At 37.2% G+C, this 27557-nt stretch overlaps 1 protein-coding gene across 3 annotated transcripts in view; it reads left to right on the top strand.

Moving 5' to 3' along the window:
* LOC150084856 (muscle-specific protein 300 kDa-like) overlaps positions 1-27557 on the top strand; it is a 1257473-nt gene that overhangs the window by 715341 nt on the left and 514575 nt on the right. For all 3 annotated transcript variants that reach the window (XM_090376651.1, XM_090376652.1, XM_090376650.1), the window contains one exon: positions 13710-14036. In XM_090376651.1, coding sequence (XP_090232777.1) covers positions 13710-14036 — 327 coding nt within the window. The remainder of the gene's footprint in view (positions 1-13709; positions 14037-27557) is intronic.

The raw sequence follows: 27557 nt of genomic DNA, 5'->3' as shown, positions 1-27557 counted from the left end.
ATTCCTATATATCATTGACAAAACCCCATGACCTGCCCTGGCAGCCTGTCTGCATTGCTCAGAAAACTTCATATCTGCCTGCACAATTACTCCCAGGTCTTTTTCATTTTCTACCACCTTAAGTGTAGTACCACACAGTTGGTACGTTTCTCTGGGGTTACTTCTACCCATATGCAGTACTTTGCATTTGTCAAGGTTAAACTTCAGTTGCCACTTCTGCCCATCTGCCCAAATTATCCAGATCCTGTTGCAGTAGCACACTGCCATTACTGTCATTAACAACCCTGCCAACCTTTGTATCATCTGCAAACTTCGACATTAAGCCTGATATACCTTCATCAATATCATTGATAAATATACAAAACAACAGTGGACCTAACACCGAACCCTGTGGGACCCCACTAATAACATTAGTCCAAGAAGAGCAGCACCCATTGATTACCACCCTCTGTCTTCTCCCACTTAACCATCCTTTTATCCATTGTAGCAACTTACCCTTAATACCATTCTGCTCCAATTTGTACAATAGTCTTCCATGCGCAACAGTCAAAAGCTTTCCTGAAATCCAAATATATGATATCAAAATTATTTTTTGCATCCAGTTCCTTTGTAACCACATCACAATATCCTATCAAATTTGTCAGACAAGACTTTCCCTTAACAAACCCATGCTGTGTCTGAATTATTGCTGCAATCTTGTCTAGATGATCCTGCAATGCATCTTTAACCAGTGACTCCATTATTTTACCAGAAACAGAAGTTAAACTAACTGGTCTGTAATTACTCGTGTCACCCTTCGATTCCCCCTTTGTGAATTGGGGATACATTTGCACATCTCCAGTCCGTGGGAACCTCCCCTGAGTCCAAGGACGCTCTCATAATTATGGCTAAGGGTTTGCTTAGTTGCTTTGCTGCCTCCTTTAATATAACTGGATAGATCCCATCCACCCCAGGTGCTTTATGGTTCTGCCATAAACGACAAGAAATGTGAAAAAATGGTGATATATGAAACTCTCCTACTTAGGCTAGGCACATTATAGCCTAAGCTGCTCTTGCGCCAATAGCTTTCAAATAACAACAACAACAGCTACATATTTTCATATTGCTGGATAGATCCCATCATCCTCAAGTGCTTATTTGTGTTTAGCCCCTGCAATTTCTCTTCCACTTCCACCTCAGATATAGCAAAACATTTAGTTCCCAATTATAATTAGTGTACTTCTGGTGTTTCCATCCCTAAAAAGTTCACATATGAATATAAATGTAAAATATTTATTTCATTTGTCAGCAACCTGAACATGATCATCAGTAGTTGTGCCATTTGTGTATAACAGGCTGATGTTGTTCTCCCTTTCCTTCTAATGTCATTAAGCAAAGAACTGTTTGCTACTTTTCTTTGCATTATAAGCCAAGGACTTCTCATAATTTGCTCTAGCTTGCCTAACCCCTTTGGTGACCTAATTTCAGACTAGTTTATACTTGTTGTAGGTTTCCATGTTTTGTGCTAATATATAATTATCCCACTCATTTTTCTTCTTTGTCACTAGTTTTATCACTTCATCTGACTTCTGTTTAGGACTAAACCTTGAACAGTATCACTTAGTTGGTATTAAAAGCCTAGTAGCTTCACTAATTACTTTCCTGAATTCTTCCCATTTAGAATTTGCTGTTGGTAACATCATAAGTTGGTCCTACTGAATAGAATTTAAAAACTGGTGGAGACTACTGTAGTTGCTTTTTTTGAAAGCAAAACTCTTCTCTTTACCTTTAACTGTAGTTATATCTCTAAGTAGACCAATATCAGAACATGATCACTGCCACCTAGTGGTTTCTTTATCTGGAATTTCCTAATGCACAGGCCCTGGGTGCCAAGCATTATTGTGATCGAGCAATTCTTTGAGCTATTTATAGAGCATTTTCTCACTGCGACAGTTCTTGTTATTTTGGAAAGTTTTTCTTACGTTTTAAAGTAATTTATTGTTAACTTATTCTTACGAATTGTAAGTAAGTTACAGAAAGGAAAACCACCTTTCTTTTTTTTTTTCTTTCCTTAAAACTAACAAATTAACTCTTACACTGCTTGGTCACTCTAGTAGCACTGCTCCTGCCTCCCTGTGGTGGGGCCAGTAACCTTGGCAGAAAAGGTTCTCTGCAAGGGCTAAAAGGAGCTAACATGGATTATGAAGACTGTTATCCATCTGTTGAGCCTCATGCCTTAACTTGTTCAAGGACAGACCAAACTGACTTTGACACTTCCCATCCCAAGAGACAAAGAACAGAAGGATCCAAAAAGGAATCACCACTGTTTCTTATAATACATTCCCAAACAAGTCAACCGATAGGTGCACTTTTTCCATATCTTATCCAGAAATGTCTCGAGAATGCTGCCGGACCACCTAAAATGGTGAAAAGACTCAGCTCTGGAGATCTACTTATAGAGGCTATGAATAGTAGGTACTCTGAAGCCCTACTAAGAATCTCAAAATTTGCGAATATTCCTGTCACAGTAACTCCACGTGCCACCCTAAATGCAGTGGCGCATTATCCTATAGGCAAAAAAGATATCCCTATGATCGGGCCTAGGGCCCGATCATAGGGGGTCCCCAAAATCACTGTTTCAAAAACTCATTGCTGCTTTTTTACTAATATTTTTAAGTGATTTTTATCATAAATTGAACTTTCTACCTGAAGATTAATTTGAAAATTATAAATTTTTTTCAAAAATGGTTTTATCGATTTTGATGAAATTTTATATTTAGTTCCTATGTCGTATAATTTGTTTGTTTTGTTGTCACAATAAAATGAAATGAAAATGTTCTTTATTAGAGAACATTTGAAAATGTTCTTTATTTTTTCTTTATCTGAGACTCCCAAATTCCATTTTGCCCTGGTCCATGGGGACCAAGGCAAATTCCAAAATAACATGCCACTGCCTAAATGCATCCAAAGGAGTGCTGTCTGAATGGAGCTTAATAAATGTTACTGAAGAGGAATTAATCCAAGAACTACAAGACCAAAAAGTTGCACAGGGAAAGCGAATTAAAATCAAGAAAGACAGTGAACTGGTTCGCACACTCAGTGTTATACTGACCTTTTCAACACCAATCCTTCCAGCTACAGTTAAGGCTGGATACCTGAACTGCCATATCCAACCTTATATCCCCAATCCTCTCAGCTGCTTCAAGTGCCAAAAATTTGGCCACGCTCAAACAGTGCATAGAGGGGTTTCAGTGCACCCCAGCTGTGGATCCAAGGAACACACACAGACAGACTGACTGCCCAGCACAAACATCAGTATGTCCAAACTGTAAGGGTAACCACCAAGCTTACTCAAAAGTCTGTTACACCTGGAAAATAGGAAAGAAAATACAAAAGTACAAAATAGAAAGATCTTCTCTGACTTAAAATCTGTCTCCTCCATTCTGTCAAATTCATTTGTTGCCACTATCACCCAACTGCACTAATCAGTTAAGTTTCAAAGAAAAGAACTCTTTGACTTCCTTTTTTTGAAAATTAACTTTCACCAGTCCAACTTTACTAACAGTGGGTATTTTCCTTAGTGATTTTAATGTTCACAATTTCAACTGGCTTCTGGTTTCTAGTCACATGAACCCAGATGATCAAGATGAATCTTTTGCAATTACTAATGACCTCACACAGATTGCTCATTTATCTACCAGAAAACCAAACTTAACCACACAGCCAACACTTAATCTTTTTCTTACAAACAACCCTTCAAAGTACACAGTCAAGGTGAGTGGTCCTCTAGGCACCTCGGATCACAACTCGGTGATGGCCTCTTCTCCCTCACCAAGAAGCAAGGAAACAAGTTTTACTCACTATATTGAAACTCACATATGCAGCTGCAACACAAAAATACAAATTGGAAGGAACTCAAACTGAAGTGTCCATACCACCAGCTACATCCATTTCTGACTGGGCGAGCCCGTCACCACCAAATACGGAGGATATCACTTTCAGATACTGAGAGTCTGAGAAATCCTAAACTGTAAAAGACTAACTGCATATATTGAAATTGATGACACCACTAACAATGATGAAACTGTCTTAGAAATATATGCTGAGGAAGACATGGATACCCCACGACCCATTTCCCGAGAAAAGATAAAATAAAATTGGACCGCTGTAAACAGATTGGCTCTAAAAAAACAGTCAGAAACACCTACTTCAAAAGCTAAATAATGGCTCAGTTGATTCAATGGAATTGTAGAGGCTCTGTAGCAACATAGACGATATTCACAATTTGATAAATCAGCATCATCCAGTAGGCATCTGTCTACAAGAAACGAATCTCTCTCTGCAAGTGACACTTTCAATTAAAAACTATACCCTGTTCAGGCAAGACAGGATCACTACGCATGGTGGTATAGCTATATTGATTGACAGTAAAATTCCTTCTAGACGTATTCCTCTACAAACCACTTTAGAAGTAGTGGCAATATGCCTTGCTCTTGGCACAACACTTACTCTTGTATCCATATATATCTCACCAAATCAGAACTGCTAGATAACTGAACTAGATGATCTTATACTACAACTACCCTCTCCTTTCTGCATGTTGGGTGTGATTTTAATGCTCATCACCAGTTATGGGGATCTTTACAAACAGGCAACCGGGGATGCACGATAGAGGCTTTTCTTGTAAAGCATAATCTCACACTGCTTAACACAGGCTCCCACACCTATGTCCATTTTCCAACAGGCTCAACCTCTGCTATAGACCTGTCGATATGCTCACCCATGTTATTTCCAGACTTTGATTGGAGAGTTTCAGACAACCCATTAAATAGTGACCATTTTCCTATGATCTGTAAGCTCTGCACAAGAAGAAACTTACCACTAAGCGGTCGAACTAAATGGAAATTCTCAAAAGCTAACTGGAATATATATGCATCCAGCATTACTCTAGATCAGTGTTTCTCAACATTTTCATTGTTGCGGCACACTTTTAGAGAGGCTAAAATTTTGCGGAACACTTTGAAAGATGCTAAAATTTGTGGCTTCTTTCTCACAGCTGCAATTTACTTGCCACTATTGATTCATTGGACAATTTTAAACCACATACCACATATAAAGGTAGAGGACAATCTTGGGTACCAGTATATGAAAATCCAATCGCCAAATAATCATCATCATATTTACGACAACATGTTTTCTTCTTTTTTGAGGTTGATGGTTGCTCGTTTTTGTTTTTGTCATTTTCTCCAAGCTCGTTATCAAGTTGCCTCTTTTGATTTCCTTTCACTAAAAATTTATCCATTGCTAATAATTTCTATAAAAAATTAAAATTCTGAAATGTACTAATGCAGTTAATCGAAAATACCTGTTCTGTACGAATTAACTGAATATGGTGTTTTAGAGATATAAAATCACAAAAAATACTTTTAAAACACAAAGGCAATTTCTTATTATGCTGCTGACAAGTTGCACTTATGCAACTGCAGGGTGCCTGGGAGAGACTCTCAAGTGACAAGAATGGCCAAATAAAGGTGAAGAGATCTACTAGTAGAAATCAAAAGCTGAATAAAGGATTAAAGGTGAACAGATCTAGTACTAGGAATCAAAACGTGACATCACATTGACCACTGGAAGGGGCTGGGATCGATGCAGTGTAAAAAAATGAATTTATCTGAATTAATTATTATTATAAAACTTGGATTTATTAATTTTTTTTATTTGCATTTTCTGCGGCACAACTGAAGCATACTCGCGGCACACAGGTTGAGAAACCTTGCTCTAGATGATGATATTATCCAACATCATTCCATAGTAGCAGCATCATTCCATAATGCTGTTAAACAGCTGTTGGCAGCTGTTGTTACTACCATTCCTCAAACTTCAAATAAAGGATCCAAACACAAAAAATACTGGTAGAATTCAACAGGTAACACTGCTAAAAGAGAAAAGAACAAGGATTAGTTTCAAAAGAATCCAACCACTTCCAATCTTATTATCTACAAGAAACTTAACGCCAGTGCACATTACATTCTGCAAAAAGCTAGAAAAGAATCTTAAATTTGTTTTTACTTCATCTGTCACTAAAGACACAAGTGCAGGACTAATTTGGCAGAAAATAAGATGCCTTACTAGAAAGTTTCCATCAATTCCTTCCTCAGGAGATAACCCTTCCGGAGGATAATGCAAACATCCTTGCGGAATCCTTTGCGACCATTCTGCATCAACTGCATATGATCCAACTTTCCTAAAAGCCAAATCAATAACTGAAACATATAAAATAAATTTCAGAACAAAGTCAGCCCTCTCTTATAATGAACCACTAACCATATATGAATTGGAAGAATCTTTAAAAAAATCAGCCAATAGTGCACCTGGTCCAGACGACATATACTACCCAATGCTAAAGAATCTAAATGAGAGAACTCATTACTCTCTCCTAAAACTTTTCAACCAAATATTTGTTGCAAATTACTTTCCCATATACTGGCGACATTCTGTAGTTCTACCCATTCTAAAGCCAGGAAAAGACCAATCAGACCTGCATAATTACAAATCTCGCTTACTAGCTGCTTAGGTAAGACTCTGGAAAAAATGGTACATAATTGCCTCACCTGGTATCTGGAAACTCAAACTCCTATGAACAACAATCAGTTTGGATTTCATAAAATGGATCTACACAATGATAAAGGCTGAGGCAAATGTGTGAAATGCATTCATAAAGAATGAACATTTGGTCATGGTGAGCTTAGCTAGAGAGAAAGCCTTTGAAACCATGTGGTGTCATGGCATCCTCCATGACCTAGGACTAAGAGGAAATTTACAATCATTAATTCAGAACTTTTTTGAATATCGAACTTTTCAGATCCGTTATAGAAGTGCACTATCCAAAATCTCCATACAGGAGGAAGGAGCCCCACAAGGGGTCAGTCCTCAACGCCGCACTCTTCACAGTTAGAATACACACTCTTAACAACAACCATCCTGAATTCAGTAGAAACTTATCTTTATGCCAATGACCTCACTATATCCAGAAATTCACAAAATATGTACTCCATTGAAAAGAAACTCCAACTATCAATAAATAAAACACAATCATGGATGTTACAGAATGTTTACAGACTATCTCCACAGAAAACATTTGCTATACACTTCTGCAAGATATGAAAACTGCACCTTGATCCTGAATTGCGGCTGGGAAATCATGTTATTCCAGTTAATGACAGCATTAGATTCCTAGGTTTAATATTAGATAAGAAATTAAACTTCCTGAAATACATACAGCATGTACGAACTATTTGTTTGAAGAAAATGAATATCCTTAGAGTGCTTTCTGCGATGTCTTGGGGTGCTGATTGATACTCCCTTCTGCACCTGTATAAAACTATAATCTGATCCAGACTGGACTATGGTGCACCCGTATATGACTCAGCTAGAAAATTAGCATTACGGTCCCTAAATACTATTCAACACAATGCACTTAGAATAGCTCTAGGTGCCTTCCGAATGTCCCCAGTCCATAGTCTATATATCGATGCATATGAATGTCCATTATCCTTTTGGAGAGAGATGCTGCTGCCTACTTCAGATTATGCCCTCACATCCCATCTGACTTTACCTCTTTAACCCGTATTTCCTAAATTTCTACAGGAATAAACCGAATAAAAATAAACCGGCTGGAATCAGATTGAAGGATGTAGTGCAGAATTGGAGTGTCCCACTAGACAATATCCACCCAGACACTGTAGAAATGGAGCCACCATGGTCCATATTCAAACCTTTATGTGATGACTTTTTTTCGAAAGTGGGGAAAACAGGTGCTGGACAATCAAAATATACAGCAGCTACATTCAACTCATGCATCAGCAAACACACTGTCTGAAAATATATACTGATGGGTCCAAATCTGATACAGGTGTAGATGCTGCAGTGGTTTTTCCCACTTGTGCTATCTCTGAAAAACTTTTCCCTAGTTGCAGTATTTACACTGCTGAACTCCAGCAATAAAAATAGCAATCAAACAAGTCAACAACAGGTATAATGAAGAGATAATAATCTCTACCGATTCCTTGAGTGCAATAATTTCTTTACAACATAAATGTCCAAACTTTCATCCTATTTTGAAAGAAATCAGAGCACAGTTAATTAATCTCGCAGAATACAACATAGCAGTAAGGTTCTGCTGGATTCCTGGGCATACTGGAATCCATGGAAATGAGAAAGCAGATCAAGCAGCAAAAAATTCAGTCAACCCCATGTCTTCACTTGCCTCGATTCCTTATATGGACTGCAAACTGATCATTAAACAGTTATGTATTGACCAATGGGCATCAGTATGGCAGCAACGCATCCATAATAAACTCTTCCAAATAAAGAAAAAACCACAATACTGGAATGGAAATATAGTTCACGATTAAACAGACGAGAAGAGGTTGTCCTTGCAAGGACATGCATTGGGCATTCCCATCTCACCCACCTTCATTTATTGACAGGTGATGAACCTCCTCTTATTGATGGACCACTTATTGACAGGTGATGAGCCCTACTAACAATGAAACATATCCTCTTCGAGTGTCCCCACAATCATGCTACTCGATTGACAAATTTTAAATCAGCTTTAACCCAAAACAATTCATTAGAGATGAACTATATTCTCAGTGATGATGCAAATCTGTCAGACTTATTTAATTTTTTAAAACAAATTCATTTATATGAACTTATCTGGCATATGAATGGAAAAAAGAAAAAAAAAAATTCATTTGCAGAATTACTGTGACAGGCACAATTTGTCCTTAGTTGTTCTAATGCTAATAAACTCCCATTCAAAACAACCAACCTAATGCACAAAAAGTTGCATTTGATAATCAGATCAAGAATATTGCTTTCTCTTGTTGCTTCTCTAAAATGCTGGTGTAGAAAACAGTCATGCAATAAATCTTGAAGACTCTTTGTTACTGGGTGAGTGACCAAACCACAAATTCCAGTCAGTATCTAGAGAGTTCAAGGCCCCCATTATAAGACATTTCGATAAATTGGCCTGCTCTAATTGCCTGCTCTAATAAACTCCCATTCAAACCAACCAACCTAATGCACAAAAAGTTGCACTTGATAATCAGATCAAGAATATTGCTTTCTCTTGTTGCTTCTCTAAAATGCTGGTGTAGAAAACAGTCATGCAATAAATCTTGAAGAGTCTTTGTTACTGGGTGAGTGACCAAACCACAAATTCCAGTCAGTATCTAGAGAGTTCAAGGCCCCCATTATAAGACATTTCGATAAATTGGCCTGCTCTAATTGCCTATGTAGTTGTTCATTGTATTCATTACACAGTCACTTGGTGTATATATATAAAAAAAAAAAAAATAGAAAAGACACAATAATTCATTTTCATAATGATATTAGAAAACCAGTATCATGTACTGAACATAGGTAAAGTAGAGGGGGATGGCTCACAATTATTAATAATCTATTATGAAAGCCTGTTATGAATCCTCATGGCTAGAAATGCACACCATGTCCTCTTCTACTAATAAATTTGCACATGCAACTTGTAACTTCAGATTTCTTTATCAAATTTCTCATAGCTTTACTAGAATTTATTTGGAAGCATGACAGAGATTATGCACATGTTAATATTTGAGTAGCACAGCTTCAGCCTATTATTCTTTCATGTACTAGTACTTCATTACATCATCATTCAGCACTCCTCTCAGTCAGTGCTGTTAAATTATTTCTTTGCAATAATTAATAAAAAATAATAGTAATAGAGGCATGTGATGCAAGTGTATGAGCTTATGTAGCATCAGCCAAAAAAAAAAAAAAAAGAGAGAAATTCACACAGCCATTCCCTCTAAAAGTTTGTCCAAATCCTCCTTGAATTTATTTAAGCTATCAACTTCCACAATGACAGATGGAAGTTTGTTCCAGCATTTAACAACCCACTGGCTAAAGGCAAATTTCCACACATCTATTCTACAGCTGTCTTTCCTCAATTTGAATTTATGCCCCCTTAGATTCGTAATCTGAGCAAGCGGAAGAATTCCATCAGAATTCAGCATGCTCAACCCATTCAAGATCTGATATACCTCAATCAGATCACCTCGCAGGTGCCTAGTCTCCAGCCGCTGCAATTTGCAGAACTTAAGCCTCTCTTGGTAAGAGGACCCCTTCTTTCCCCTCACCAATCTTGTTGCCGTTCTCTGTACACGCTCAAGTACATCCTTCCTAAACTGAGGTCTCCAGACCTGTATGCAGTACTCAAGGCGTGGCCTGACCATTGCCTTATACAAAGAGATAATCACCTCCTTTTTCCTACTAGCAATATTTCTATTTATCATTAACAAAACCCCATGACCTGCTCTGGCAGCCTGTCTGCATTGCTCAGAAAACTTCATATTTGACTGCACAATTACTCCTAGGTCTTTTTCATTTCTACCACCTTAAGTGTAGTACCACACAGTTGGTACGTTCCTCTGGGGTTACTTTTTTTTTTTTTTTTTTATGAAAACCCCAAACACGAAAGGTATCAAAACCTATAGTACTTAGTACCGTGCATGGGTTGGAGGAGAAGTATGGAGGGAGGGGGATGCCGGAAACTTTGCTCTAGAGACTAAACATGGGTTTCACCACTTCAAGCCTCCAATAAGCAAAGTGGTGGTATTTCACCGGTTGATGAAAGTCATCTACCACTTCTACCCATATGCAGTACATTGCATTTGTCAATGTTAAACTTCAGTTTCCACTTCTCAGCCCATCTGCCCAAAGTTTCTAGATCCTGTTGCAGTAGCACACTGAACATTACTGTCATTAACAACCCTGCCAGCCTTTGTATCATCTGCAAACTTCGACACTAAGCCTGATATGCCTTCATCATCCTACACCCAGAGACTCAAACTTTGCAGTTATGCAACTCTAATATTGGATATCATATTTTTGACTGTTTCCAACTTTTCAACACTTTCCAGAATGTACTTCAAGAGTTATAAAGGCCTCATTCCCTGAAATTAACTTTTAATCACCCTGTAGATACGTATAAAGAACATATTTCAGCACTTTCCTTTGCATAAAAAAAAAAAAAAAAAAAGAGTAAAATTGAAAACTTCAAGAAGGTTTACTATTTATAGATTAAAGACAGTGATCCGAGAAATCAGAGGTTAGATGTTACGAAAGATTCAGCTGTAAGACTAGAAAAATTTTTCATTAAACAATTCTGTGTGAGTTTATTGAAAATGGTCAGTGTGAATTTCAAATTTGTTGATGAGAGAGACTGCCAAGAGAGGAAAGAAATGATCAACAGATAAAGACCATTTCTTTATTGACAACAGTTTTGGCTTTGCTCTTGTGGTTTTGGAGAACTGTGCCATTATGAGTTTAGAAAATTAAGTAAAGATGAGTTTGATCTTAATCTCAAAAGCATTCTTTGCCATTATTCATCTCAGATTATAGTAGTATTGACTGAAAATTTTCAAATTAGATGAAGTTACCCATGACCAAATCTCAGAACCATATAAAATGATGTGGTGAATATAAGAATAGATATATCTGAAAATGACATCCTTATCAGAATAAGTTTAATTTGTTTTTCTCTTTAATTATTTAATTTTCCTGCATTTATCATTAAATCTTCTGGCCTCAGAGCTGGACACATTGCAATGCTGCATATTCACCGTTTACATAGCTGCCATAAAAATTAATAATAGTATCTCTGTGTTTGGAAATGCATTTCTGTTCTATTCTCATGTGTTTTTATTCCCTGTTTCCCTATATTCTACAATCTTCTATATTCTTTTACATTCCTCTTCAATATTCATGTGTATTTTTTTTTTTTTTTCAGAGTTTATAAGCAGAAAGGTGGGGTAATAATATTATTGGAACTGCAATCTACTTGTTCCTGAAATAGATTTTAAGCTGATATAGCTGTTCAACTACTTTGTTTACCAGTTATTCTTTTAAATTGGTTCTTAATATATAATTATAAAAAGGTGAACTTGATTGAAAAAAAAAAAAAAAAAAACGATTTGAATGTTCAGACTTCAAATAAAAATTTGCATTTTAATGATCAAAGTTGCACCACGATTATAAAATTAAATTTAATTTGTAAAGTTAATGATTCTTTCCAAAAAATCTGCTATAAACATATATTGAATATATTACCAGGCTAGATCACAATAGCCAGAATGAAGGGTGGGTACAATACTCATTAATCATTAGAGACTTTATGTTTAGTGTGGCATGCTAAAAATATGGAGAAACACTATATGAATAATTCTGTTACAGCCAGAATTATGCTTTGTTACAGTTTTAAGTATAGTATGGGCATTTAAAAACAATCATTGTTTAAAATTTTAGGAAGGATGAAGGAAGGAAGGAAGGCCTCATTTTAGGAAGGATGTAGAGTTGCTAGGATGTAGTTACTGCATATGGGTAGCAATAACCAAAGAGAAACATACCAACTGTGTGGTACTATACTCAGGCAAGTGGAAAGTGAAAAAGACCTGGGGGTAATTGTGCAGTCAAATATGAAGTTCGCTGAGCAATGCAGATGGGCTGCCAGGGCAGGTCATGGAGTCTTGTCAATGATATATAGGAATTTTGCTATCAGGGACAGGGAGGTGATTATCCCGTTATACAAGGCAGTGGTCAGGCCACACCTAGAGTACTGTGTACAGGTCTGGAGGCCTCATTTTAGAAGGATGTAAAGTTGCTAGAACAAGTACAAAGAAAGGCAACAAGATTGGTGAGGGGAACAAAGGGGTGCTCTTACCGAGAAAGGCTTAAGTTCTGCAAATTGCAGTGCCTGGAGGCACCTTCGAGGTGATCTCATTGAGGTGTGTAAAGCCTTGAATGGGTTGAGCAAGCTGAATGTTCATGGGATTCTTCCTCTTGCTCAGACTAAAAACCTGAGGGGGCACAGTTTCAAATTGAGGAAAGGTAGTTGTAGAATAGATTTGTGGAAATTTGCCTTTAGCCAGCGGATAGTTGATTGGTGGAAGAGGCTTCCATCTTTTGTAGTGGAAGCTAATAGCCTAAATAAATTTAAGGCTGAGTTGGACAGGCATTTGGAATGAATGGAGGGGTGAAATGGGAGGTTTTTTTTTTTTTTTTTTGGCTGATGCTAAATAAGCTCACTGTCTTGCATCATATGCCTCTTTTAATGAATAAATAAATTTTCTGTTTATACTCCAGTAAGACAACCAAGTCAGTAGAGTTTACAATAAATCGTCAATACAAATATTTATCGTATTTAGTGGTCACGGGCTTGAACCCTGGTCTACTCTAGGAACGCATGCTATGCACTCTCGCTCCTGACCACTCGGCTACGTCAGGCCTATGCTAATGCTAAAAAAATCATTAAAATGCAATCTCCCAATTCATAAATTTGAGCAGCTACTGTAATATTAAAAATAACAGAATGAAAAGAACTTTTGAAGCATCCCACTAATTTAAATAGTTAATATTATACTGTTATTGATATCTTATATAATATTATAGTATATAATATCGGTGTTTAGATACACCATAGATAACTCTTAATAAACTACAAAGTAGTTGTTGTAGGCATCATTTGCTGTTTCTCATATTGTGCTCTGCCTTCACGACGAGTTGCCATGATATTGCACTACTTCGAATAAGTAACTCTTCACTAATAGAGAAGACTATATAGAGAAGACTATATTCGAATAAGTAACTCTTCACTAATAGAGAAAACTATTAATTTTTTTATAATATTATAGGTACTGCGATCTGAATTGCCATTGATGAAAGATAAAATGGAAGTATTACGGAGGAATGGACAGTTAATTATAGAAAGTACAACGAATCCTTCAGAAAAAGAGGTCATTAGGGGTACAATTACATCAGTTGGCGGCCAGCTCTTGCAAGTAGAAACATGGATTGAAGAAAGACATAAAGAAATAAAAACAGCGCTGAATGCCTTACATCATTTTTTGCAAGTTCATGCTGCTGTCAAAGACTGGGTTGCCAAAGTAGATGTCCTTCTTTCTAAAGAGGCTGAATTTTCAACTTTACCACTTTCCAAGCAGAGATTGTCAGACTTACAGGTAAGAAAAATGTATTGTTTTCCATTAAAAAAATTATTACATAAGAGAAGCAATTCAAAAATGCTATTAATTTTCTCTATTAAAGTTAAAAATGCAATCCCCTGAGAACAAGTGTATGTGTACCCATTCAAAGAATATTGATAGATAAAGAACAGTTTGTAAATGAAAACACTTTGTACTAATGCTTATTTAATTTATTTTCTGTTTGAACTAACACATTTATTTATTTTCTTTCCTTCATTACTGACTTGCTAGATCACTGATTACTAGTTTTTAATAGGATTAAAACACCCACTATACATATTTTGTATGTTATCCTGTATTTGTAGAAAAAGAATCCTAGTAGATCAGGGGGTGAAATTCTTAATACAGAGGCTCCCCAAACTTTTCATACCTTGTGCACCTTAATGTATTTTATAGTTTCAAATTCATGTCCCCACCCTAGAACAAGGGGAAATAAACAGATTTGAGAAAAAAAAATTTAATGTTTAAGCATACTTTTATTAATTAATATGTACTTCAACACATTTAATCTCCAAGATTGAAATAAAATATGCTTCATACTTGGATTAGTGGGAGGGTTCCTCCATATTTTGTAAAAAAAGTACTTCATATAAACAATACATGCCCCCCCCCCAAGTGCACCCCCAGGTGGTTGTACCCCATACTTTGGGAACCTCTGCCTTACTGCGCTGCTCAACATTAACAGAATGTTGAGCAGCGTAGTATAGAAAGCATGGTGTAACTCATGCAGTTTGTGATGAAGCGGGACAAATTTTGATATGGTGGTACACCATAGAATAAGAATGAAATGAGGAGACAGCAAGAAACTTTGGACATTTCTTTATTGACAACAGTTTTGGCTTTGCTCTTGTGGTTTTGGAGAACTGTGCCATTATGAGTTTAGAAAATTAAGTAAAGATGAGTTTGATCTTAATCTCAAAAGCATTCTTTGCCATTATTCATCTCAGATTATAGTAGTATTGACTGAAAATTTTCAAATTAGATGAAGTTACCCATGACCAAATCTCAGAACCCATGACCAAATCTCCTATAAAGGGACATTTATAGGAGTGTATAAGGATTACCAAAAAGATCACATTACAGAAGTTGATAAAAGATGCTTGAATATATGGTCACATGGCATCAGTATGGTGTTTGGTCCCCCATATAGACATCCTTATGGTCATGCTCGATATAAAGATGTCTATAAGATTCTGTGGCAACAAATCTCATTCTTCCACCAGAGCAGACCTTAGCTCACCAAGTGACCATGGAGTGGGCTGTCAGCGTGCAATGCAACGCATAAGAGCGTCCCACACATGTTCGATTCAACTGTAAGAGTCCCTTTCTGTTATGTTGGCAAGGTGGTACCACATTCCTCATTTTCTCCCAATGAAATAACATCTAGAATCTGTTTGTAGGCTAAAACAGAACTCATCAGTGAACAGAACTGTACACCCATTTGTCAGGGCTCCAAATCACATGTTCGTGGCACCAGTTTAGGTGAGCTCCGCAGTGGTTTGGGATTAATGGGTTACAAGCCACTGGCTTCCTTGCATAGAGTCCATCTGAATTGAGCCTTCTTAACACAGTCCAGTTGGAAATGTTTTCACCTGTGGCCACAACAATTTCAAGAGACAGGACATCATTGGAATCTGTCTTGCTGTTAGAGCCAGATAGCGGTCTGTTCTGGTTGACGTAGCCTTCGGTTGACCTTGGCTAGCTCTTCTAGTAATGGTTCCTCTCTCCTGAAACTGCTTCCATAGTGCTGAGACAACACTGCATGACATATTAAGCCAACGTGTGACCTCTGCCTACGACTTCCCAGGTTCAAGTTGTCTGATGGCTTGCCATCACAAAGACTCATATATATATATATATACATATATATGACAAATCCTGAGTACTGGAGATGTGGTTGCAAGCCAGTTTTTTTATACGCATGAATAATTTGCATAATGTGTGGCTCTGTAAGGTGGTAGATCAATTTATACTGGATACTCGGAATTTGCATGCCAGGATGTCAATTATATCAAATATTTGCCTTCAGTGACACTGTTCACAACAAAATATTCATGAAAAAAATTTTGTTCTGTTAATTTTTTCGAGCAGTGTACTAGCACTAATAGACCAATATCTACTTTGGATATAGAAGTCAAGGATGATGGAAAATTGTTTAAACAAACTTGATTAAACATTATAATTGAACGAACAGCTCTTACCAATAATATTGAAATCTCAGGACTTGAAATAACTACTTAAGGCAATCTGTACCAATTAACTGAATGCATTAATACCATGTTAGATTCTGTTATTTGAAAGAGGAAATTGAACAGAATTATACAGTAATTAATAAGAAAAATAAGGCTAAATCTACCTTAATTTGGCACTAATGATATTAAGAGTAGGAGACCGACGGAATTACTTAACAGGTACAGGTCAATGTTGAAAAAAAGCCGTGAGTTAGAGTGGAATTTGAAAGTGTCTGCAATTCTGCCCAGACACGATAGGAGGGAATATATGACGAGAGCCTTGTCGAGTAATTCGGCCCTGGAGAGATTGTGCAAGGCTCAAGGGGTAGAATTTTTCTCAGCTTGGTCTGTGCTTGTTAACAGGAGAGACTGCTTCTACAGGGATGGGATACACTTAAATAGAAAGGGTGCAAGAATATTTGCTGATGCTATCGAGGCAGAGTTAGGTGGGTCGGAAAACTGCTAGCTTGGGGGGGGATACACGGACTAATAGATTAACAGTAGCTGCTGGCAGAGGTGAAAGTGATTCTTGCACTGTTTCTATTGAAATACAATTGAGCAGCAACCTAGAAATCAAGGCAATGGGGATTTTCAGGACTGCTGAGAGTCATAGTGGAATAAGTAAATACATGGGCTGTGTTAGGGTAACTAAGAGTAGAAACAGGTGCTTGTATACTTGCATGTACACCAATGCTAGGAGTATAGTTAATAAATTTGATGAGCTTGAAGTGCTAGTCAAGACATCAAAGGCAGATATTGTTGGGATATCAGAGATGTGGTGTAAGACAGACATTAGCAGTGCAGAATTGGAATTTGGGGAGTACAATGTGTACAGAAAGGATAGACAGGGCAGGAAGGGACGAGGGATTATGCTGTTAGTTAAGAAACACATAAAATCTAAGGAAGTGCATCCAATTGATGTTGGTAGACAATGCAATGTTGAGTCTGTTTGGTATAAGCACTGGGAAAGGAAAAATGAGAGTAGTTGTGTGTTAGAGGCCTAATGAATTTGATGAGTATAATGAGCAATTATGCAGAGAAAAAGAGTAAGCCAGTAAATCAGAGTGTCTTTTTATGGGGGATTTTAATTTCTCAGAGATTGACTGGAATTTGTGGGTTGTTCACTCACACAGCAAGACTTTTGTGGATTTATTGGATGATTATTTTCTACAACAGTATGTTCGGGAGGCAACTAGAGGGAGTAATACTCTTGATCTGATTATCAGTAGTGATTCTTCATGCATTAAGAATCTGCAGTTAAATGAACCTAGGTGGCAGTGATCACTGTGTGCTGAAGTAGGAATTACTCAAAGAGGTAACTACCATTAGGGGCAAAGAGAAGGGTTTTTCCTTTCGTAAAGGTGACTCCTGTGGTTTGAGACAGTATTTAAATTCTATACAGTGGGACCAACTGATGATGTTACCAACAGCAAATTCAAAATGGGAAGCATATTACACGTTCTTAGCGTTTTTTCACCAACCTTTCATGAAATAAAATAAAATAAAATAAAATAAGATAAAATAAAATAAAATAAAATAAAACACAACAAATTCCCGATAACTATATTTACAATAACCTGTATTTACAAAATTAATATATACATATTACAATATTAAAAGTATTAAAACACAAGATTAAAATGCATTAAAATATACTAAGTTAAAAGCGATAAAATTCCTTAGCTTTCAAAGGCTCCAGCCTTCTTCTTCAGCAGTATTCTCTATTATTCAGTACACCTTTAAATATCAGCAGGGTAATGGTAGACATCACATGTTTTCATTCTCACGTGTTCCGCTCTCTTGCATTGTGGAACCGGAAGTGGCTCGAACGGAAGTCGTACGGAACCGTTCATCCTTTTTTAGGATAATAGTCTCTAAAAGGGGGTGAATCCGTACACCCCTATCCCTATTAATGTTGGTTGTAGAACTGATCCGCAAACTCTCGAGCCACTTACGGTCCCAAAACCTATGCGCCCGATCGGTGATAGTGGCATCGTCTGGGGAGATCTGGTGCTGCTTCTCCCAAAAATGCTCGGCCACGGCGGACTTGCCATACTCCGCATTCCTTATTGCTTTTTTGTGTTCCCCCAGACGATCTTTGAGACGACGTTTTGTCTCGCCTACATAACATTCCCCACAATCCGGGCATCTAATATTATATACGACCCCACTAACATCCTCTTTTTGAATGGGGTCCTTAACTTGAGACACAACTGTGCGCAGTCTTCGTCCTGGAAGCTGCACACAGCGTGTCTGATATTTTCTTAATACTCTAGTTATATAATCCGTCAAGCCCGGATAATAGGGAATGTATGCAGTAGATACTGGTATAAAAGATTCATCTCTCCTCTGATTTTCATTAATAAATTTATCTATAATCCTCTGGGGGTAACCACATTTAGCAAGATCCGCCGTGACACGTTCATACTCTGCTTTCCTATCATCGGGGTTACTGCAATGTGATTTCGCTCTATTAATTAATGCTCTTATCACACTGTTCCTATGATGGCTGATCAGGGCTGAATCATAATGCATATATTGCCCTTTACACATCGTTTTTCTAAAGACTTTTGTCTTTAACTGCTGGTCTTCCCTACAGACCAACACATCCAGGAACGGGAGAACTCCTCCATCTTCAACTTCCGATGTAAATTGTATGAATTGGGAGAAGCCATTTAAGATATTCAACACCTGATCTTCACTCCCCTTCCGAATAAATGTAAACGTATCATCCACATACCTTCTCCAAGGGCGCATAGGGAGAACACTAGCATTAAATATTCTGGTCTCGAGCTCCTCCATAGCTAAATTTGCTATAATTGCGCTAATGGGGGAGCCCATAGCTGTACCATTAACCTGCTTATATATAATGTTATCAAAAACCATAGTGTTACTTGAGAGGCACAATTCTATACCCTTCCTAATATCTTCTGGATTAAGTTGTGTCCTAGTATTTAGGGTAGTATCCCTCTGTAAGACTATGTTTGCACACCACACTCCATGGTCAATAGGAATACAAGTAAATAGCGATTTTACATCAAATGATATCATAATCTCATCCTCTTCTATACGCTGATTCCTAATAAAGTGCACAAATTCTTTACTATCCTTGATACTATAATCAGAGAGTCCTACTAGTGGAGACAATAGTTTGGCTAGAAAACCCGAAAGTGCATACGTCGGACTACCTATAAATGAGACTATAGGTCTGAGTGGCACATCTACTTTGTGAATTTTAGGTAAGCCATAAAACCTTGGCATTTGGCTACCTGTAGCATGTAGTGTCCAATATTGTTCTTTAGAAATCTTATTAGATTTAAGCCAACTCTGCAACATTCCGTTCACTTGTCGCTCCAAACTAAGAAGTGGACTCTTCTGGATAACCTTATATGTTGTCTGATCTTCTAATAAACTCAACGCTTTATTCTTATATACTTCTTTATTAAGAACCACCGTTGCTTTGCCTTTATCAGCGGGTAAAATTATAATACTATCATCTTGTTTAAGGCTTCTTAATGCTAGTTTTTGCTTCACATTAAGATTGGAAGGAGCACTCTTAGCTTGACTAAGGATGGCTGCTATTTTCACTCGGGCTTCATTAGCTATATCTACTGGAAGTTTATTTATAGCCCTTTCCACACCCATTGCAATTTCTGCAACGGGTATTCTGGGCGGTACTATGGCAAATTTTGGTCCTAGATTTAGGACCTCCAATTGCTCTTTAGTTAATTGTTTATTACTCATATTAATTACAAAATACTTAGTAATATTATCATTATTGTCTCTCACCTTACTTTGTTCTTTAAGCCTGTCAAACTTCCCTATTTGTCTCCGTCTATAGCTATCAGAAATTTGCTTTGCTTTAGCTGTCACTACACTAATCACACCTGATAGGTGCATCGGTGTCAATATATCCCTTATTTCTTCAAAGCATTGTCTTTTTTCTTTCCTAGTATTATGTAAGTCCCTATGTAATTTTCCAATCCATATATTTAAGATCTTCTTATGATACCATCTGGCGACGTTAAATAATCGCTCATCCTCAAAAGGAAGCTTTGTTTGGAAGCCTCGTGGTATAAGTTTATGTGTCTTACATCGGTGTGCAAACCTCAAATGTTGTTCCTGTTTAGCCTCCTTGACACTATGTCTCTGAAACTCCCTGATGCACTGCATAATTGGATGGCCGTAGCATCGAAATAACTCCTCAAATAGGCCTCTGAGGTTGGGTATATTCATATTACACGTTCTTAGCGTTTTTTCACCAACCTTTCATGAAATAAAATAAAATAAAATAAAATAAGATAAAATAAAATAAAATAAAATAAAACACAACAAATTCCCGATAACTATATTTACAATAACCTGTATTTACAAAATTAATATATACATATTACAATATTAAAAGTATTAAAACACAAGATTAAAATGCATTAAAATATACTAAGTTAAAAGCGATAAAATTCCGTAGCTTTCAAAGGCTCCAGCCTTCTTCTTCAGCAGTATTCTCTATTATTCAGTACACCTTTAAATATCAGCAGGGTAATGGTAGACATCACATGTTTTCATTCTCACGTGTTCCGCTCTTGCATTGTGGAACCGGAAGTGGCTCGAACGGAAGTCGTACGGAACCGTTCATCCTTTTTTAGGATAATAGTCTCTAAAAGGGGGTGAATCCGTACACCCCTATCCCTATTAATGTTGGTTGTAGAACTGATCCGCAAACTCTTGAGCCACTTACGGTCCCAAAACCTATGCGCCCGATCGGTGATAGTGGCATCGTCTGGGGAGATCTGGTGCTGCTTCTCCCAAAAATGCTCGGCCACGGCGGACTTGCCATACTCCGCATTCCTTATTGCTTTTTTGTGTCCCCCCAGACGATCTTTGAGACGACGTTTTGTCTCGCCTACATAACATTCCCCACAATCCAGGCATCTAATATTATATACGACCCCACTAACATCCTCTTTTTGAATGGGGTCCTTAACTTGAGACACAACTGTGCGCAGTCTTCGTCCCGGAAGCTGCACACAGCGTGTCTGATATTTTCTTAATACTCTAGTTATATAATCCGTCAAGATGATTAAGCAAGATGATAGTATTATAATTTTACCCGCTGATAAAGGCAAAGCAACGGTGGTTCTTAATAAAGAAGTATATAAGAATAAAGCGTTGAGTTTATTAGAAGATCAGACAACATATAAGGTTATCCAGAAGAGTCCACTTCTTAGTTTGGAGCGACAAGTGAACGGAATGTTGCAGAGTTGGCTTAAATCTAATAAGATTTCTAAAGAACAATATTGGACACTACATGCTACAGGTAGCCAAATGCCAAGGTTTTATGGCTTACCTAAAATTCACAAAGTAGATGTGCCACTCAGACCTATAGTCTCATTTATAGGTAGTCCGACGTATGCACTTTCGGGTTTTCTAGCCAAACTATTGTCTCCACTAGTAGGGCTCTCTGATTATAGTATCAAGGATAGTAAAGAATTTGTGCACTTTATTAGGAATCAGCGTATAGAAGAGGATGAGATTATGATATCATTTGATGTAAAATCGCTATTTACTTGTATTCCTATTGACCATGGAGTGTGGTGTGCAAACATAGTCTTACAGAGGGATACTACCCTAAATACTAGGACACAACTTAATCCAGAAGATATTAGGAAGGGTATAGAATTGTGCCTCTCAAGTAACACTATGGTTTTTGATAACATTATATATAAGCAGGTTAATGGTACAGCTATGGGCTCCCCCATTAGCGCAATTATAGCAAATTTAGCTATGGAGGAGCTCGAGACCAGAATATTTAATGCTAGTGTTCTCCCTATGCGCCCTTGGAAAAGGTATGTGGATGATACGTTTACATTTATTCGGAAGGGGGAGTGAAGATCAGGTGTTGAATATCTTAAATGGCTTCTCCCAATTCATACAATTTACATCGGAAGTTGAAGATGGAGGAGTTCTCCCGTTCCTGGATGTGTTGGTCTGTAGGGAAGACCAGCAGTTAAAGACAAAAGTCTTTAGAAAAACGATGTGTAAAGGGCAATATACGCATTATGATTCAGCCCTGACCAGCCATCATAGGAACAGTGTGATAAGAGCGTTAATTAATAGAGCGAAATCACATTGCAGTAACCCCGATGATAGGAAAGCAGAGTATGAACGTGTCACGGCGGATCTTGCTAAATGTGGTTACCCCCAGAGGATTATAGATAAATTTATTAATGAAAATCAGAGGAGAGATGAATCTTTTATACCAGTATCTACTGCATACATTCCCTATTATCCGGGCTTGACGGATTATATAACTAGAGTATTAAGAAAATATCAGACACGCTGTGTGCAGCTTCCGGGACGAAGACTGCGCACAGTTGTGTCTCAAGTTAAGGACCCCATTCAAAAAGAGGATGTTAGTGGGGTCGTATATAATATTAGATGCCCGGATTGTGGGGAATGTTATGTAGGCGAGACAAAACGTCGTCTCAAAGATCGTCTGGGGGAACACAAAAAAGCAATAAGGAATGCGGAGTATGGCAAGTCCGCCGTGGCCGAGCATTTTTGGGAGAAGCAGCACCAGATCTCCCCAGACGATGCCACTATCACCGATCGGGCGCATAGGTTTTGGGACCGTAAGTGGCTCAAGAGTTTGCGGATCAGTTCTACAACCAACATTAATAGGGATAGGGGTGTACGGATTCACCCCCTTTTAGAGACTATTATCCTAAAAAAGGATGAACGGTTCCGTACGACTTCCGTTCGAGCCACTTCCGGTTCCACAATGCAAGAGAGCGGAACACGTGAGAATGAAAACATGTGATGTCTACCATTACCCTGCTGATATTTAAAGGTGTACTGAATAATAGAGAATACTGCTGAAGAAGAAGGCTGGAGCCTTTGAAAGCTACGGAATTTTATCGCTTTTAACTTAGTATATTTTAATGCATTTTAATCTTGTGTTTTAATACTTTTAATATTGTAATATGTATATATTAATTTTGTAAATACAGGTTATTGTAAATATAGTTATCGGGAATTTGTTGTGTTTTATTTTATTTTATTTTATTTTATCTTATTTTATTTTATTTTATTTTATTTTATGAAAGGTTGGTGAAAAAACGCTAAGAACATGTAATATGAATATACCCAACCTCAGAGCCCTATTTGAGGAGCAAAATGGGAAGCATTCAAAGCGTTCCAGATTTAGGCCTAAATGGATGTCAGATGAACTAATTAGTCATGTGGCAGAGAAGAAAAATGCATGGGATACATATAAATTAATAGGTGACACAGAAACCTATGATAGATATAAGCTGGTCTGTAACCAAGTCACAACGGAGGTTGCGCAGGCAAAGGCAAATTACGAGAAATCTTTGGCAGAGGATGCAAAGAAAAACAGAAAAGAGTTCTTTACTTATGTAAACTCTAGAAGGAAGTTGATGAATCAGATTGGTCCACTTGATATCGATGGTTCAACAGTTGATGATCCTCTCAGGTAGCTAACAAACTAAAAGAATATTTTGCATCTACATTCACACATGAGGAGTTATTCAGCGAGGGGAATGCCAGAGGTGTATTAAACTCTGGCAGTAAGCTATATAATCTTGTAATAACTGAGAGTAAAGTGGAGGAGAAATTATTGAAGATAAACATAAGAAAAGCACCTGGGGTGGATGGAATCTATCCAGTTATATTAAAGGAGGCAGCAAAGGCAGTAAGCAAATCCTTAGCCCTAATTATGAGAGCTTCCTTGGACTTAGGTGAGGTACCCATGGACTGGAAATGGTCAAATGTGACCCCAATCCACAAAGGAGGATCAAAGGGAGACACAGGTAATTACAGACCTGTTAGTTTACCTTCTGCTCCAGGGAAATTAATGGAGGCACTGGTTAAAGAAGCATTGTAGGATCAACTAGACAAAACTTCAGTTATAGCTTGGACACAGCATGGGTTTGTTAATGGAAAGTCTTGTCTGAACAATTTGATTGGATACTATGATGTAGTCACAAAGGAACTGGATGCAAAGAATAATTTTGATATCATATATTTGGATCTTAGAAAGGCTTTTGATACTGTTGCACATGGAAGACTGCTGCACAAATTGGAGCAGTGTGGCATTTTAGGCAAATTGCTGCTATGGATAATGGGATGGTTGAGTGGGAGAAGACAGAGAGTGGTAATCAATGGACACCGCTCTTCGTGGACTAATGTTATTAGTGGGGTTCAGTGTTGGGTCCATTGTTGATTTCTGTATTCATTAATGATATCGATGATGGGATATCAGGCTTAATGCCCAAGTTTGCAGACAATACGAAGGTCGGCAGGGTTGTTAATGACAATAATGACAGTACGCTGCTGCAACAGGATCTAGAAAAGTTGAGGAGATGGTCTGAGAGGTGGCAACTGAAGTTTAACCTTGACATATGTAAAGTTCTGCATATGGGAAGCAGTAACCCCATAGTAATGTACCAACTGTGTGGTACTACATTGACAGTTAGAGAGTGAAAAGGATCTGGGGGTAATTGTGCAGGCAGATATGAAGTTTTCTGAACAGTGCAGACGGTCTGTAAGAGTAGCCCATGGTGTCTTGTCAATGATATACAGGAATTTTCTAGCAGGGATAAGGAGGTGATTATCCCCTTGTATAAGGCAATGGTCAGGCCACATCTTGAGTACTGTATACAGGTCTGGAGGCATCATTTTAAGAAGGATGTAGAGCTGTTGGAACGAGTACAGAGAAGGGCAACAAGATTAATGAATGGAACAAAGGGTTGCTCTTACGAAGAAAGGCTTAAGTTTTGCAAATTACAGTGTCTGAAGATTAGGCACCTGCAAGGCGATCTCATTGAGGTGTATACAGCCTTGAATGGTTTGAGCATGCTCAATGCTGATGGGATTCTTCCTCTTGCTCAAAATAATCACCTGAGAGGGGATAAATTCAAATTGAGGAAAGACAGTTGTAGGATAGATGTGTGGAAGTTTGCCTTTAGCCAGTGAGTGGTTGATTTCTTGAACAAATCCATCTGTCGTTGTAGAAGTTGATAGCTTAAACAGATTCAAGGCAGAACTAGACAAACATTTGGAGCAGGTGGATCAGTGAAATGAGAAGCGGGTGTTTTTTTTGGCTGATGCTATATAAGCTTGCTTTTTTGCATCATGTTCCCTTGCTAATGCTAATTTTTAAATTTGCCCACCTAGCTGTTAAACTAAACTTGGCAAAGGAAATCAAATTGACAAAGCATGAAATCAATCAGAATAACCTGATTTAATTATATTAATGAAAAACTTAACCCCTTTCGAAAAAACACTATTGTTGAAGACTAAACAAGCAGTAAAGCAAGAAATTTACAAATACATAAGGATCAAGTTGTTAAAATTTATATTAAGAAACATGATGTAGCTTCTGTGTAAAGAATTGGTGATGATACTGATATTGCTAAAATTAACTGAAAAGTACCACTGTTATTATTTTTTATTTTCTTCATAATGCTTTAAGTTAGCTAAGCATTAACAATTATCATTTTAATGATAAACAATTGTCATTTTAATGATAATGAATTTATCTGAAACAGCCTGCAATCTTTGTTTTCAGAAATTAACTTTACAAATATATAGTACCCTAGAAATCCTTTTTTGTTATTGGTATTAAATATGAGATCCATAGAAAAAATTATTTTCTTTCCTTAATTATGTTCTACCTTTTATGAGACATTTAGGGTGCATTATGCTATTAGAATTTAATATCAGTGAGATAGAAGCAGCCAGTTATAACATACTTGGATTTAAAAAAAAAAATCCCATAAAGTCTGAGAAAGTTGGAAGGGTGGGGGAAATATTAATTTTCTGTAACATTTATTTTAATATTGTTGAATTGAGTTTACTGCTTCCTCTTTTGAAAATTGCAGTATTAATCTGATTGAGAAAGATCCGAAGTCATTTTTACAGACTATGTACAGACTCCCTTCTGAATCAGCCAAAGATTTTCTGGATTAGTTGGAAACACCATGTAATTATACCAAGAAGTAAATTATATGAAACTGATAAAGTGATAGCTAATTACTGTACTACACTAAATGCTGGCTTTGAGCATGTGATTTATGTAATGACCAGACAATAGAAAATGGTTGATAGGGATGTTACTTCTTACTGAGATATCACAAGTTAGATCCCATTCCCAGAGTGCTCTCTCTGACAGTTACATCAATATTATAATCATATCTCCTATGTTAAATCATGAATGAATACCTCTAAACAATTCACCTATAACTGGAAGAAGAAGAATTAGTCCTTTAGTACCAACTATTTCTAATGCTAAAATTTCTCAAGGATACTCAAGCTAACAGTATTATTGATGTGAATGCCTGTGTAAATACCAAAATACTAATTATAATTCTAAGAATACTTTTCAGATAATAAAGGAGGATAAGCTATGGATGACTGCTCAAATCAAATTTCTGATGGTTCAAAGAGACAAACCATTGAGGAAATATAAAAATTTCACTTCTATGGTCAGTCACTATAACAGTTATAAATGATTAAGGAACAAAATAAATAACCTAATCAATAAACAAAAAAATGTGTATTGCAATGATTAAATTTTTTTTTTTCATTAATAAACAGACTTTTCAGAAAGAGAAATGGCAGATTATTTATAACCTAGTAAATAAGAAAGCTAACAAGAAAACAAATCAGAATCTTGCTGTATTTAACCTACTTTGTCCTGGACAGGATTCCTTAACTACAGTTGTAAATAGATTTGCTTCAGTTTCACTGATATAACCCAGTATGAGGAAAACTTTTGTGCAACAACAGAATTCCGTATAAAAACACTGATTTTGTATCAGACTCGTGTTATCATTGACCCTTCATCTTGTGATATTATAAACATAATTGAAAAAAAATTAAATCTACAGAACATGTTAGAATCTCTGTACATGAGAATAAGAGCAGTAAGACCGCCTTCTATCTTTTATTTGTTAATCCTTTATCAAGAATGCTAAGCGCTGGCACAAATACTACACCTTTACTTTACTTACCAACTGTGTGGTACTACACTTAAGGTGGTAGAAAATGAAAAAGACCTGGGAGTAATTGTGCAGGCAGATATGAAGTTTTCTGAGCAATGCAGACAGGCTGCCAGGGCAGGTCATGGGGTTTTGTCAATGATATATAGGAATTTTGCTAGCAGGGAAAAGGAGGTGATTATCCCTCTGTATAAGGCAATGGTCAGGCCACGCCTTGAGTACTGCATACAGGTCTGGAGGCT

This window comes from Mastigoproctus giganteus, chromosome 6 (genome assembly GCF_048544385.1).
Source record: "Mastigoproctus giganteus isolate SK-2022 chromosome 6, ASM4854438v1, whole genome shotgun sequence".
NCBI classification, from domain to species: Eukaryota; Metazoa; Arthropoda; class Arachnida; order Uropygi; family Thelyphonidae; genus Mastigoproctus; species Mastigoproctus giganteus.
This window is presented reverse-complemented; position numbering and strand designations above follow the sequence as displayed.